A 14,874-nucleotide genomic window follows, 5' to 3' on the forward strand; every position below is an offset into this window, starting at 1 on the left:
ACCACGCCAAACGACTAATAAACCGCCCACAAAGAATGAAACTATTTTGAACTCATCATTCCGCAAATACACATTATGATATTAAGATATGCATAAAATTTTTAAAAAGATATGCATAAAATTGTGTCAGGCAGACAGTCCCAACCTTCCATTGAAAAGAGGAGGAGTCAAATACCCTGAAAGGGTTGGGACCCGCCTGCAGTCCCTCGGGAACTTCCTGTTGTCACCACACCTCTGAATTAGTTATCTGAGCGCTCTCTGAGCAAATCCCTCAGTGAAACTCTAAGGCTCTGCCCAGGAAACCAGTCTTCTTGTGAATGTGATACACTCTCTCCAGTTTCCATATGCTGAGGTTATACTTCTTCATCAGTTTGATGTGCTTGGTCAAATCAGGTAGGTCATTTATTGAATGGTTTTCTTAATTTTTAAAAAAAAATTATTAGTAGTATTGTCACTTTGCATTTTATTAGCCCAGTTCCTTCAATGGACTTTTTTAAGTTTTATTTTATCATTTTTAAGGAAATAAGATATGGGTTAAATGAACTTTCTAATCCTGAAAAATTTTTTTTCTCAGTAATAAAAGAGATTATTGTTCCTTTCGATTAACTTGTTCTGAGAAATCTAAAAGTTATTTTCTTTCATAGTTAAGTTTTCTGTGCCTTTCCACCTCTATGAAATAAGATCATTTATTTTCTGGAAATTTTAAGTTTTATTTTATTATAATATCTAATATATAGAGGATAGGTTTTTATAAGCTTTCATACACTGACAGTTTATTTCAGTTATCTTTTAGGAAAACATGACTTTATGTAAACCTCTTGGAATGGTGCCTGGCATATTGATAACTTAAAAATTATTAATCATAATAAATATAAATTAAAACAGTAAGGTACAGGGTCACCTGGCTGGCCCAGTTGTAAGAGCATTCAACTCTTGATCTCAGGGTCATGAGCTTGAGCCCCACATTGAGTGTAGAGATTACTAAGTGAGTGAATGAATAAATGAATAAATGAATAAATAAATAAATAAAAATAAATAAATCAGTAATGTACATAGCAGGGTAACAAAAATAAAAAGAAATGCTTTTTTTTAGAAGAAACTCAGCCTTCTTAGGAATCCAGTTCTTTTTTTTATGATAGTTTAGTCTTGTGAAATTTTACCATAGTTTATGGTAATAAAAATTGGTACAATTTTCTTAAGGGAAATATGTTACGTATAGTATCCATAAAAATGTTCATGCCCTTTGAACTAGTAAAACCATTGCTGAGAATTTATTCTAAGGAAATAACTTTTTTTTTTAAAGATTTTATTTATTTATTTGAGAGAGAGAGAATGAGAGATAGAGAGCACGAGAGGGAAGAGGGTCAGAGGGAGAAGCAGACTCCCTGCCGAGCAGGGAGCCCAATGCGGGACTTGATCCTGGGACTCCAGGATCATGACCTGAGCCGAAGGCAGTCGCTTAACCAACTGAGCCACTCAGGCGCCCTAAGGAAATAACTTTTAAAAGGGAAAAAAGCTCATAAGAAGATGATTCTAACTATGTCACTTACAATAACTGAAACTAGGTTCAGCAGAAATGTTTCTATGTACAGGAATGGATAAAGTCCAACATAACAAACTTTTTGAAAAAACCCTTTAGAATAACTCTGAAGTTACGCAGAATTGTGCAAACATGTTTATAAAATAATGTCAAGTAGACAAAACAGAATTCAAATTTGTAGATAAACTAAGATTACAATTGTGTTAAAATCATGTATCCATGCCTGTAAATAAGGTTTAGAAAGGAAATGGAAAAGTTAAAATAGTTGTTTTAGGATTTCAGGCTTATATAAATAAATTTTTCTTAATTTGTGCTTTTGAAGTTGATTTAACAGTAAGTTACAATTATACTAATGATAGTATTTTTCACTGAGAAGTCAACATTTTAAAGTGTGTGTTAATTATAATTTTTAAATTTAAAAAATGAACATAAATTTAGAGATAGTTTTAGGAGAGTGGGGCTAACCCTGACACAAAAACCTGATGCTGATTTGTGGGTAATTTTCTTCCAGTCTTGCATTGTATATCTCTGTATACAAAGTCGGGACTTAATTTTTTGGTGTCCTGCCTTTTTACTTAACATTACCTCATCAGTAAAGTCTTATTTTAAGCGATTCTAGAAGACTCACTGCTGAATTACAGAATCTAAGGAGAGACACACCACAGTAAACTTCTGTAGCTAGAAGGAAAAAACTAATTATAGCTGTAAGCTATATTTAGACTTCTCAGTATCTTGCAACTTCCATGGGAGAGGGTATTGAATAAAATGCATCTGATAGTAGAAATTATTAATCATAAATACAATGACTTTCTGCTTTTCCCTTCTTTGGTTTGCTGTCCAAAAACCAATAAGTATTAAGATGTGATTCGGAAATGCAGAGGATACCGGTCATTCGCTATTGGAGATCTTTGTTCTGTTCTAACCTTTGTGAAATCATGATGGGAATGTTTGCCATAATTTTACCAGTGAACAAAGCAATGGCTAGCAAGCTCTAGTGTGCACCAGAATCACCCGGGGACTTGTTTAAAATGCAGACCATCCCCAAAGATCCAGACTCAGTGGGTCTGGGGTGAGATCCTGGAATCGACATTTCTAACAAAACCTCTGGTTTTTGCAGGTGGAGGTGATCCAAAGAACAAATGCTGATAACTATTTTTTTTTTAAGATTTTATTTATTTATTTGAGAGAGAGAGAATGAGAGATAAAGAGCACGAGAGGGAAGAGGGTCAGAGGGAGAAGCAGACTCCCTGCTGAGCAGGGAGCCCGATGTGGGACTCGATCCCGGGACTCCAGGATCATGACCTGAGCCGAAGGCAGTCGCTTAACCAACTGAGCCACCCAGGCGCCCAAAATGCTGATAACTGTTGTTCTAAATTAAGGCTGTGGTCATAAATATATTTTAAAGTTACTCTTCTATCAATACTTTGGCTTATGGAAATAGATATTTGCCTAGAGAAAATAGCTTAGTGCCCAAAACAGAGAATTACTTCCTCGAATATTTGAAGTCCTCCCGAGATAATAATTTATAACTCCGTGGTGTGTGTGTGTGTGTGTGAGAGAGAGAGACAGACAGACAGACAGACAGACACTCAGACTTACCCTTCTCTGACAGGGAGACAAAGGTGAGAGGCGGTAGGGTATGAATGTGCATATTGATGCACATGATTAAAAGATGAGAATGAGGAAATATAGTATCTCACTTGTTTTCTCAGTTGTATTCTAGAAATTATGCTGGCAGTTAAAAGCAGAAATGTCCAACCAGGATGGCATATGCTTCTTGCCTGTATTTGTTGGGGTTTTAAAAAAGAAACGAGGGCGCCTGGGTGGCTCAGTCATTAAGGGTCTGCCTTCGGCTCAGGTCATGATCCCAGGGTCCTGGGATCGAGTCCCGCATCGGGCTCCCTGCTCAGCGGGAAGCCTGCTTCTCCCTCTCCCACTCCCCCTGCTAGTGTTCCTGCTCTCGCTGTGTCTCTCTCTGTCAAAAAAATAAATAAAATCTTAAAAAAAAAAAAAAGAAAAAAACGAGATACTCCACCAGGTTTGGCCCTAGCCAACTGGGAATGTTTCTGTCTGTGAGCAAGAATGTCCTGTCCCCTTCAAGGTGCTTCAGGACAGATCAATAATCAAAATGATGTGAGACAGATTAACAGCAGAAAATCAAATTTAATTTAGTACCTATGGGGAGTCCACGGAAATTCCAAGGGACGGTCAGGCAAAATGAGGTATATATGTCATTCTAAATTAAGGAGAAGTAGGTAGAGGTCTGGGACTTCAAAGGGAAGGAATGAATTCACAGGAAAATGAAAAAGAATAAGTGTTTGGTAAATGTGTTTGCTGGGCCACTCAGAAACAATGGGATGTAGAGAACTTTGATCAAAGAGGCCTTACTAGTTTCCTCCCTGTCTACCACACCTAATTCATAACAGTGTAGTTATCTATGGTGATAGCTCTCCTCCTGGAGCTGGTCCTCTATCTAAATTCTTTTTAGGCTGCTGAGGGGGAGGTAAAGAGCTTTTCTTGAATCTCCTGGGTTTTGATTGCCTTTTATTTATTTATTTATTGATTTATTATTGATTTATTTATTTTTGGTTTTGTTTTAAGAGAGAGAGTGAGGGGGCTGGGGAGACGCACAGGGAGATGTAGAGAGAGAGAATCTTAAGCAGGCTCCATGCCCAGTGTGGAGCCTGATGTGGGGCTCCATCTCACAACCCTGAGGTCATGACCTGAGCTGAAATCAAGAGTCAGATGCTTACCCCACTGAGGCACCCAGGTGCCCCATTGATTGCTTTTAATTCAAAATAATCTTCATGCCAAAGTGGCCTATTTGGGGGCAGCCTGCCCTTGGCCCCTACCCTTCACCGTCTGGTTCAGAACAGATTTCTAATGCCAAATTCAGTGTGGTTCCTCTGCATAAAAAAATACATGAACTGAGTTACTTTCCAGATTTAAAAAATTTAATAAAATTTCATAGTAGGAAAATGTCACTTCCCCCTTCTACCTCTTTTTAAAAATAGGAGTCCAGGTGCCTGGGTGGCTTAGTCGTTAAGCATCTGCTTTTGGCTCAGGTCATGGTCCCAAGGTCCTGGGATCAAGTTCCACATTGGGCTCCCTGCTCCGCGGGAAGCCTGCTTCTCCCTCTCCCTCTCCCACTCCCCTTGCTTGTGTTCCTTCTCTCACCGTGTCTCTGTCAAATAAATAAAATCTTTAAAAAAAAAAATAGGAGTCCAACTCATATTTTTTTGTTTGTTTGTTTGTTTTCTCTGTGGCAGTTTCTGGCCTAAAGGGATTTTTATTCTGGGACTATTGGAAATTACTTCAGAACAGTGTTTTCACGCAAGCATAAAAATGTGCTCTAGTGTGGGTTACAGGAAACATCCTGACTTCACCAACTGATATGTGGTGAGCTGTGTCTCAGACACTGACTAGTACCTGTAGCCCAGAATGTGGAATCCTTGACAGTGCATCCCTTAATCTTGGTATCAGTAAATACTTTCAGGAAACATCAAATCAGTATACCTGTCGGTGGAACCTCTGTTCTAAAGAAGTTATTAACACCTGTGTCATATTTGGGGGTGGGAGAAATGATAGCTTGACACACCTTGAAACCCAAAGCTTGAAATAAAAGAAGTGTGAGTCAGGGCCATCCTTGTTTTACTTCCTGACTGAATACCATGCGTCGATATTAAATTAAACCCTGGTCACTTGGGCTTGGTTAGTGGACTACACTTCACCAACCCTAAGTCTAAGAGAAACTGATACTTTCATTTTTAATCAGTTGACTCAGCCACACTGAGAGACTGAATATGAACCTACCTGTACTTATTGATTCTCAGAGAATCTCAGAACTTTCTCTCCCCCTGCCCTCACTTACAATTGCTTTATCAGTGGGTTATTTCTGTCCATAATTCGATCTTCTCTTTTCACTGACACCTCTTTGGATATGAATGAAGAGCCTCTTTTTGTTTTTTGTTTTTTGTTTTTTTTAAAGATTTATTTATTATTTATTTTGAGAGAGTGAGGATGAGAGAGAGAGAGAGAGAGAGTACATGAGGGGGGGAGGGTCAGAGGGAGAAGCAGACTCCCTGCTGAGCAGGGAGCCCGATGTGGGACTCGATCCCGGGACTCCAGGATCATGACCTGAGCCGAAGGCAGTCGCTTAACCAACTGAGCCACCCAGGCGCCCGAGGAGCCTCTTTTTGTAGAAGCTTTCCCCCAGTCAGAAATGTGGGAAATGCCCAAAGCACACAGAAGCTAAAAAGCTGGAACTGTGTGTGGCACCAAGACAGCTTGGGCGGCTTCATTTCGCTTCAGGGCAGTAGGTCTTGTGACGTTAAAGCAAAAGTATCCTTTGGAAGTCTCATCAGAAGGGGAGTGGGGTGGTCAGTGATCAGTCTGAGAGAATCACACTTTTCTCTCCAGCTGGGACTCAGCTGAAATAGGTCAGTCTAGGGAAACGGAGGTCTATCTGTTTTCTCTGTTGTATCCTAAATAAGTATAGCCAGTGGCTAAAAGACTGGAGGTGTCCTTCCAATCAAGAGGGCATTTTGCCTATCCAACACAGTTTTCTCTGGCAAAGATAAAACAAGGTAACAGTTGTATGTAGTTCCTAAGCCTGAGAATAAGAGTAGTTTATTTTTGCAGGAACAGGTACAAACCCTCCCCACAACAGACTAACTGAAGTGGGGGCTTTATTCAGTGGTAATTCTCCCATTTAAACTGTTACTCAATGGTTTTTAGTATATTCACAGGTATGTGCAACAATTACCAGTCAATTTTAGAACATTTTCATGACCTCAGAAAGGAACCTGGCACCATTTAGCTACTGTACCCTATTTCCCCAACTCCCTCCTTCCCCCAGCCCTTAGCAACCACTGATCTACTTTCTGTTTCTATAGATTCCCCTACTCTGGACATTTCATATGAATGGAGTAATATGATTTGTGGTCTTTTGTGACTAACTTCTTCATTTATCATAATGCTTTCAAGAGTCATCCTTATTGTAGCATATGGAAGCATGTTTATTAACCAAAGGGTATTTAATTAGACAAAAAATCCTGCTTAACATAAAGGTGACAAAACACCTAGTTGGTCAACATTTTATTTTATTTTATTTGTTTATTTATTTTAAAGATTTTATTTTTAAGTAATCTCTGCACCCAACGTGGGGCTCGAACTCACAACCCTGAGACCAAAATTTTCACGCTCTACCGATGGAACCAGCCAGGTGCCTCTGGTCAACATTTTAATTCCAAGAGTAATGTACGGTTCTTTTCAGATCTTTTAATTAAAATTAAAAGAAATTTTAATTTCTTGCTATATTAATTTTTTTAGATTTGGGTTGTCTTTGGTTAGTAAGACTGCACTGGAAATTTATTTTCCTAAATTAGGTGCCTCACATCCTTTCAAATCAGCTAGCTTGGGCAGATCTTAGAATTTTGTGTCCAAAAGGAATGCAAGAGATTAGCTAAGTCTCTAAGGAATGAGGAACCAATCTGTCAATATAAGGACAAAGATGGCCCAAAAAGGTTATTTGTTTTACTGGTTAATGACAGCGCCAGAACCAAACCCAGTTCTCTGGCCAGGGAGAAGCACTGTCACCTGTATACTGGCTAATATGCTTCCCTTTTCCAAAATCCTTCCAAAATGATGGAAGGAAAGTAGGTAGTATTTATTGAGCACTTGCTTTATATCAGATCCCATGCTAAGCAATTTACTTATTTTACTTGACCTTCATAACAACCCTGTGAGATCAGTACATTGTCAGGGAGCACGAATTTCCTGTCCCCTTCAAGCCAGACCAAGAATCAAATGAGCATGAGACAGATAAACATCAGAAAATCAAATTTAATTTAGTACCTACGGGGAGTCCATGGAAATTCCAAGGGACGGTCAGGCAAAATGAGGTATATATGTCATTCTAAATTAAGGAGAAGTAGGTAGAGGTCTGGGACTTCAAAGGGAAGGAATGAATTCACAGGAAAATGAAAAAGAATAAGTGTTTGGTAAATGTGTTTGCTGGGCCACCCAGAAACGATGGGACATAGAGACTTTAATCAAAGAGGCCTTACTAGGTTCCTCCCTGTCTACCACACCTAATTCATAACAGTGTAGTTATCTATGGTGATAGCTCTCCTCCTGGAGCTGGTCCTCTAAATTCTTTTTAGGCTGTTGAAGGGGAGGTAAAGGCTTTTCATGAATCCACTCGGTTTTGATTGCTTTTTAATTCAAAGTAATCTTCATGTCAAGTAGTCCACGTTAGAGTGGACTGCCCTTGGCCTCTACAAATATTAACCCAACTCATCATCCACATCATCGACAATTATTAATTTTAGCATTTACTATGCACCACCTAGTACTTTAGATACTTCATACACATTATCTCTAATTCTCACCACAATCCTGATAGCAGGGCTGGGATTAGGGTGAGGTCAGTGAAGCACTCACCAGGTGCAAAATTTAAGGGGGTAAGGGAGACCATAACTCAATAATCAAGATAAATTACATTTATGATTTTAATGCAATAAAAATAGTTTTCATGGGGCGGCTGGGTGGCTCAGCCATCCGCTTCCGGCTCAGGTCATGATCCCGGGGTCCTGGGATCAAGTCCTAACATCGGGCTCCCTGCTCAGTGGGAAGCCTGCTTCTGCCTCTTCCACTCCCCCTGCTGTGTTCCCTCTCTCTCTGCCTCTCTCTCTGTCAAATAAATAAAATCTTTGAAAAAAGAAAATATTTTTCATGATATTTTAATGCAGTATGTAAATGATATTTTAATGTTTAAGTAATATTTTATTGCAAATAATATGTATATCATTAATAATGCATTCTCACAGTACATAATAAATGATATGCATAAGTGATATTTTTGGGCATAAGATGATATTTTGATATTTGATATTTTGATAGGCATAAGTGATATCTTTGAAAATGAAAATCAATGCAAATAAGTCAATTAGAAAAAAATATCAGGGGCACCTGGGTGGCTCAGTAGGGTAAGCATCTGATTCTTGGTTTTGGCTCAGGTCATGATCTCAGGGTTGTGAGTCTGAGGCCTGCATCAGGCTCCACATTCAGCAGGGATTCTGCTTGGGATTCTTTCTTTCCCTCTGCCCTTCCCCCCACTTATGTGCGCACACTCTCTCTCTCTAAAATAAATAAATAAATCTTTTTGTTATACGCAAACAATGAATCATGGAACACTACATCAAAAAAAAAATTAAAAAAAGAAAACTAAATTTTATGTGAAGACAGACTGTTGTTTGTTTTACAACTCTGTGTTGTTATATGTATATATAGGAGAAGTCATTTCCAGTCAGCCAGCTGTCCCTGGGCCCATGCCATCTTCATTTCCTTGCTAGGTGATTTGGTTTATGAGAGTTGACAGTGGTATCTGAACAGACTGAATAACAAAGGGCCGTGTCTGTGGTCATGGTTTTTGAGTGACTATCGAGCTTTTATAAACTTTTCCCCACTTGGTTCAAAGTCTGGGAGGATACTTTGGTAAGTAAATATGCAGTTGTTGTTTGTTGTTTTTTTTCTCTTGCCTCGGGCTCTATATGGCTCTGCAGAGCACTGTCTGACAGATTGGCATTATTATGATCATTTTACACATGTGAAACTGAGGCTCAGAGAACTTAGGTAATTAATTACCAAGGGTCACATAGCTAGGAAGCAATGACTCTGAAATCCGTGCTCCAAAATCATGTTGTATTTTGTTTAGGACATTGGACCAAGGTTGGCAAACTTTTTCTGTAAAGAGCCAGATAGTAAATATTTTCAGCTTTGTGGGCCATTGGTCACTTTTACAACCGCTCAACTCGGCCTTATAACAGGAAAGCAGCCGTAGATGATACATAAATGGTCATGGCCATACTTGGCCCATGGGTGACCATGCATTAGACCATAACAAAATACCTCGGGGACAACTATGTTATCTCTGAAGATGTTCTATCCAGGTTTCTTTGATGTCTTACTCTACTCTGCTCTCATCTCAACCTGTTCTCCTTCGGAGTCTGAATTCCTCATTGGATGGGAGACATCACCCATTCAGTTGTAATTTTCCAATCGTTCGTTAACACTAACTGGCATTTCAGAGTAATTGAATTTCAAAGTAGACTGAAGAGGAAAGACCATGTTTTTCTGCTTCAAATAAACTCTAATAATAGAAGAGGTTAAGCTTTAGAAACCAGTTTAACATGTTCTGTGGATACTTGGTTAAAGACTCTGTTAATACTACTTCCAAGTAAATTTGACTTCGTAACAAAACAACACAATAAGCAAAAAGAGGTTTGCTTTCTGAAGACGTACAAGTAAATTATTTTAGGAATATAAACTAGAAATTAAATATAAATATAGAGAACTATGTTTATGAGGGTGAAGCAATTTAACAGATTTGCTATTCACAGATATCTAGTCCTTGCCTCCAAATTGCCTGCCTGCCCTCCAAACTGCCTGAGAATTTGGGGTCCAACAAGACACGTTCCTGCTCTACGTGCTGGGCCATAATACTAGACAAAAAACAAGACAGCACTTGCCCTCAAGGAGCTTAAACTAACTTGTAACATGGTCCAAAAGGAGATAAATTTAATATTTTCTTTTAAAATGTTACTAATTCTGAGGGGGAAAGAATGAATAGCCTCAGGTAGTTTTAAGCAGAGAGCATCAGAAATGGAATGCAGAACCCATTTTTGTTTGCACATTATTTTGCAGGCCTTATTACCTGCAGACATATTTTTACACAATTTAGTCATAATGCATGTGTCATTTCATACTCCATTTATTTCATAAACATTATATCATTATATCATATACTACTTGTAGTATCCGGGTGGATCTGAATGGCTGAATAATGTGATACTTGCTTATTCACGAAACGTTTATTGATGTCAGCTCTAAGCCAGGCTCTGTTGTTGGCACTGGGTATACAACAATAAACAGATCAGTTATTTTGGAGCATGGACACCGGTAGGGAAAGTTATTTCAGAACAAGAAAAGAATGCTTCAGGGCACCTGGGTGGCTCAGTTGGTTAAGCGACTGCCTTCGGCTCAGGTCATGATCCTGGAGTCCCGGGATCGAGTCCCGCATCGGGCTCCCTGCTCGGCAGGGAGTCTGCTTCTCCCTCTGACCCTCTTCCCTCTCGTGCTCTCTCTCTCTCATTCTCTCTCTCTCAAATAAATAAATAAAATCTTTAAAAAAAAAAATCCTAAAAAAAAAAAGAAAAGAATGCTTCAGGTGTGTGGTAGGAAAAAAGCAAGTAGCATAGAAGGGTCAAAGTTCTCTAGAATGGGATTCAGTAGAAGAAGAAAGTAGAATAATACCTATAAATCCTGGGGGAAAGAATATTGTTTGAAGCCAGGTCATCATTTAGGCCTAGGAATTCTTTATGGATATGAATGAACTTAGGAGCTGTATTATCCATTCGCCCTTCTTGAAAAGACAGCAAGAGCTCTCACCCAGGGGTGAATGAAGAAGCCTAGGAAAAGGATTCACTGGGAGCAATAATTGTGTACATTATCGCGCTAAAACTACATAACCGAGGAAATACGAGAACCACGGTCCCGGAAGATAATTTTTATATACAGTCCATTCTTGTTATTCATGGTAGTTAATGTTAATTTTTATATACAGCCCATTCTCGTTACTCATGGTAGTTAATGTGCCATAAAGGACCGGCAAACACTGAATTAGCAAAGACTGAACCATTGCTCCTAGGGGCAATACAGGGTTAGCTTCCTGCAAGCCTTTGGTTACAACATTTTTGTTGACCAATCAATACATAATCTTATTTTACGTATGTTTCTTTTTAAAGACACTTTACTTAGGGTGCCTGGGTGGCTCAGTCTGTTGAGCGTCTGACTTTTGATTTTGGCTCAGGTCATGATCTCAGGGTGGAGAGATTGAGCCCCACATCAGGTTCCACACTCAGCAGGGAGTCTGCTTGAGATTCCCCTGCCCGCCTGCACTCTTGCTCTCTAAAATCAATCAATCAATCAATCTTTAAAAAAATTAAAAAATAAAGACATTTTATTTAATATATATTGTTTACTCATAACACTGAAGTCATGGCCGACAGCACTATAACTCATGCCTGAATGAAGCTTATCTGAGATACATATTTTCTCTGTAAGGTACATCACAGCACTTCAGGATTGTGCTTGGGGACCGCATAAAAGGGTGAAATCACCAAGAAAAAGTACAAGAAGCAAAAAACTTGGCAGTAAATAGACTGGGAAAAGGACATTCATTATGGAAGCTGAAACAAGAAGGCAGAGTGTCACCATGTTTGACCTCATTTGAGAGTGGGCATGTGAGGCAACCTTTTTTGCCATTCTGCACATGTCCATGGATGACAGCAAAAGCACCCCAAGTATTGATTTGGGGGGTTTACAAATTTTAGTGAGTAGGTGAATTCATAAATATGAAATCCATAAATAATGGAGATTGACTATATCTTGACAATAGGAACAAAAAGTGTACATTTGTGTGAGTGTGTGTGTATGTTCTGAAGGAGGGGCCAGGGAGGGTATGAAAGACCATGTGTGTTAACTTTCTTGTCTTTCTTGGTAGAAAATGAGGGGCTAGAGCAGGTACAATAAATACAACAGAAACTCTCTGTTTCTGTTGATGCATCAATACATAGAGGCTTAAATATTATTTATTTTTTAAACTAAAAAAGGAATCACTAGATGAATTAAAAATAATTTTATAACTAACGAAAATCAGGAGATAGACATTGGGTCAGTGAGGAGAAGTACTGGGTGTGCTGATGTCCTCATTATTTGTAAGGGAGGATCATTCGATACTGTCTCAAGTTACTAAAGCAAGGACTAGAGCCGAGAGGGCAAAGAACTGTTCTGGCAAAGGAAAGCAGCAGGAAGCATGGCAGAAGTTAGAAAGGTGCTCCACGGTAGTCAGAAATGCATCCCACAGATGCCCAAGAATCCTTGCCAGGGGTTCACCTTAATGGATAAATACAGTATTAAGTCCAAGTGGGTCAGCTCGGGTCCTCCCAGAAGCAGACACCAGCATCGGATGGGACACGCAAGAGATCTACCGAAGGAACTGCGCGGGAAGGAGAAAGAAGGTGGTGGCGGGCCGAGAGAGCCTGCACACCGTGATACACAGCGGACATTCCGGGGAAAGGAGGCGGGGCAAGGAAGGGTTGCGTAGGGAGAGCTGCGGTACGGTTGTGAGACTATTTCAGCCGCGCTGATGGGGTATCCCTGAGCCAAAGTTGCCTGTTCTGGGAGTCCCCCGTGAGGCAGGACGAGCCAGCCAGGTCTGGCTCGACTACCCCGCAGTGCTAGGTCACCGGCTGGGAGCAGCCTGGGGTGTGGGGGGGGCGGTGCAGGGGGAGCCACGGCCCACGTGTGAACACTGCGGAGTGGCTGGAGACGCAGGTGACTTCAGCATACTCCCCGTGGCAGGTTCTCTTGAAGGCAGATCTGAGGGAGGCACTTCTGTGGCTTCCGCACCAATTATATCTGTTATGCCAATAAACGTGAACTCACCTGTTTTCTTTAAAAGGGCTCTCAGACTGGGCCATAAAATAAAACCCAGCTAGACGCTCTATGAAAGACCCCTTAAAACAGAGGGATTCAGAGGTTAAAAAGGATAAAATCATGCTAGGTAAATGAAAGCCTAGTTATAATCGTTTGATGGGATTCAAGCAAAGAAAACACATTAAAATGAAAAAGGATATAATACCTGAAACTTTAGTCTAGGTAATAAAAGTAAACATCGATGAAATCAAAACTTAATAGTTTGGGAACTTGAATTTGTCCCTCAGTGTAATGTTATACTTTGCTAAAGGGATCTTCCATTCTTAGCATTTAGATACATGCTTTCAAGCTGATGTAAGAGAAGATTCTTGATTCCCAGGGGAAACTCCCTATTTAAATTCTTATTTTAAACACTATCTCCTTTACATGGCATATTATCAAGGTTGCAGTTTCATACTTAAAAAAGATTTATTTATCTATTTGAGAGAGAGAGAATGAAAGAGAGAGAGCACGAGAGGGAAGAGGGTCAGAGGGAGAAGCAGACTCCCTGCTGAGCAGGGAGCCCGACGTGGGACTCGATCCCAGGACTCCAGGATCATGACCTGAGCCAAAGGCAGTCGCTTAACCAACTGAGCCACCCAGGCGCCCCTTCATATTTATTTATGTGTTTTATTTCATTAATGCCTGACTCACAATCTAAAATGCCACCTGATCCAGAACCTAAGGGAGGGTAGACTTATGGATGAATTGCACATTTCCTCTGAGGATGAGAGAGAATACATATAAAGCTGTTAGAGTATTTTGTACTGAGAGAGAGGAACAAGGAAATTCATTTTTCATTCAGTACTTAACAATGGGCTTCTCCAGAGCCCAATGCCGTTATAAAAATAAGACATTAAAAATATATGAAGTCAGAGTGGTTCTAGCAAATGAAAAATAAAAATCCACTTGTTCTGGGGGCGCCTGGGTGGCTCAGTCAGTTAAGTGTTCAACTCTTGATCTCCACTCAGGTCCTGATCTCAGGCTCGGGAGTTCAAGCCCCACCTTGGGCTCAACGCTGAGCGTGTAGCCTACTTTAAAAAAGTAAATAAAAATTCGCTTGTTCTGCCCTTCCTGCCTTTCAGTAACTGTACATTGTAAGGTGTCTAGTAAAGACTCAGCAAGTCAAAGAGGTTGGTTGAGCCATTCTGTAGACATGGAAAGTGGCACATGTGCTGAAAATAGCTCTGGCCCAAGCTTCATGACTCTAGTCTGAGGCTTCCAACAACCCAGATGTGTGACTTTTGACACACTGGCCTAATATGGCTCAAAATGAACACCCCTAGCAATTAAATAGTCCCCTCTTTTGGAAGGGATCTCTACCTTCCCCAATATGGCCTCATTCCTAATTAATCTCCACAGCATTCCTCTCTCGGGCAGGTAGGTAAGTGAAGGATGACATAATTTCCCCAGGTTGCCTGGTGAGTCAGTTGCACAACTAGGAACAAAGCCCAGTTTTACTGGTGGCTAAGACCAAGAGGCTCAGCCCTACCTCGTGACACCTCCTCTTCAGTAAAATGACTAATTAAACAGTCAATTATTTGCTCTGGGTCTTGCTCTACAAATACCAGACAAGTTTCAGAGTCCACGTTCTCCAGGAGCATGCAATCTACAGGAAGAGAAAAATGGAAAAGGCCAAGAGATGGGGAAAATGGTTACATAGATGAGTAAGGTCTGCCATTTAATGCACAACATAGTGACTATAGTTAATTATACTGTACCGTATCCTTGAAATTTGCTAAGAGAGTAGATCTTAAATGTTCTCGCCACACACACAAAAACATGTAACTAACTAT

General features: G+C 40.0%; 1 protein-coding gene across 4 annotated transcripts in view; it reads left to right on the forward strand.

Annotated features, from left to right (window-relative positions):
- The first annotated feature begins 256 nt into the window (after nt 1–256).
- LIPH (lipase H) overlaps nt 257–14,874 on the forward strand; it is a 51,977-nt gene continuing 37,359 nt past the window's right edge. For all 4 annotated transcript variants that reach the window (XM_025877261.2, XM_073896099.1, XM_073896092.1 and 1 more), the window contains exon 1: nt 257–393. In XM_025877261.2, coding sequence (XP_025733046.1) covers nt 345–393 — 49 coding nt within the window. In that variant the 5' untranslated portion in view covers nt 257–344. The remainder of the gene's footprint in view (nt 394–14,874) is intronic.

The sequence above is a fragment of the Callorhinus ursinus genome, unplaced genomic scaffold, assembly GCF_003265705.2.
Source record: "Callorhinus ursinus isolate GAN/ISIS: 27379988/994484 unplaced genomic scaffold, GSC_fseal_2.0 scaffold1, whole genome shotgun sequence".
Classification (NCBI taxonomy): Eukaryota; Metazoa; Chordata; class Mammalia; order Carnivora; family Otariidae; genus Callorhinus; species Callorhinus ursinus.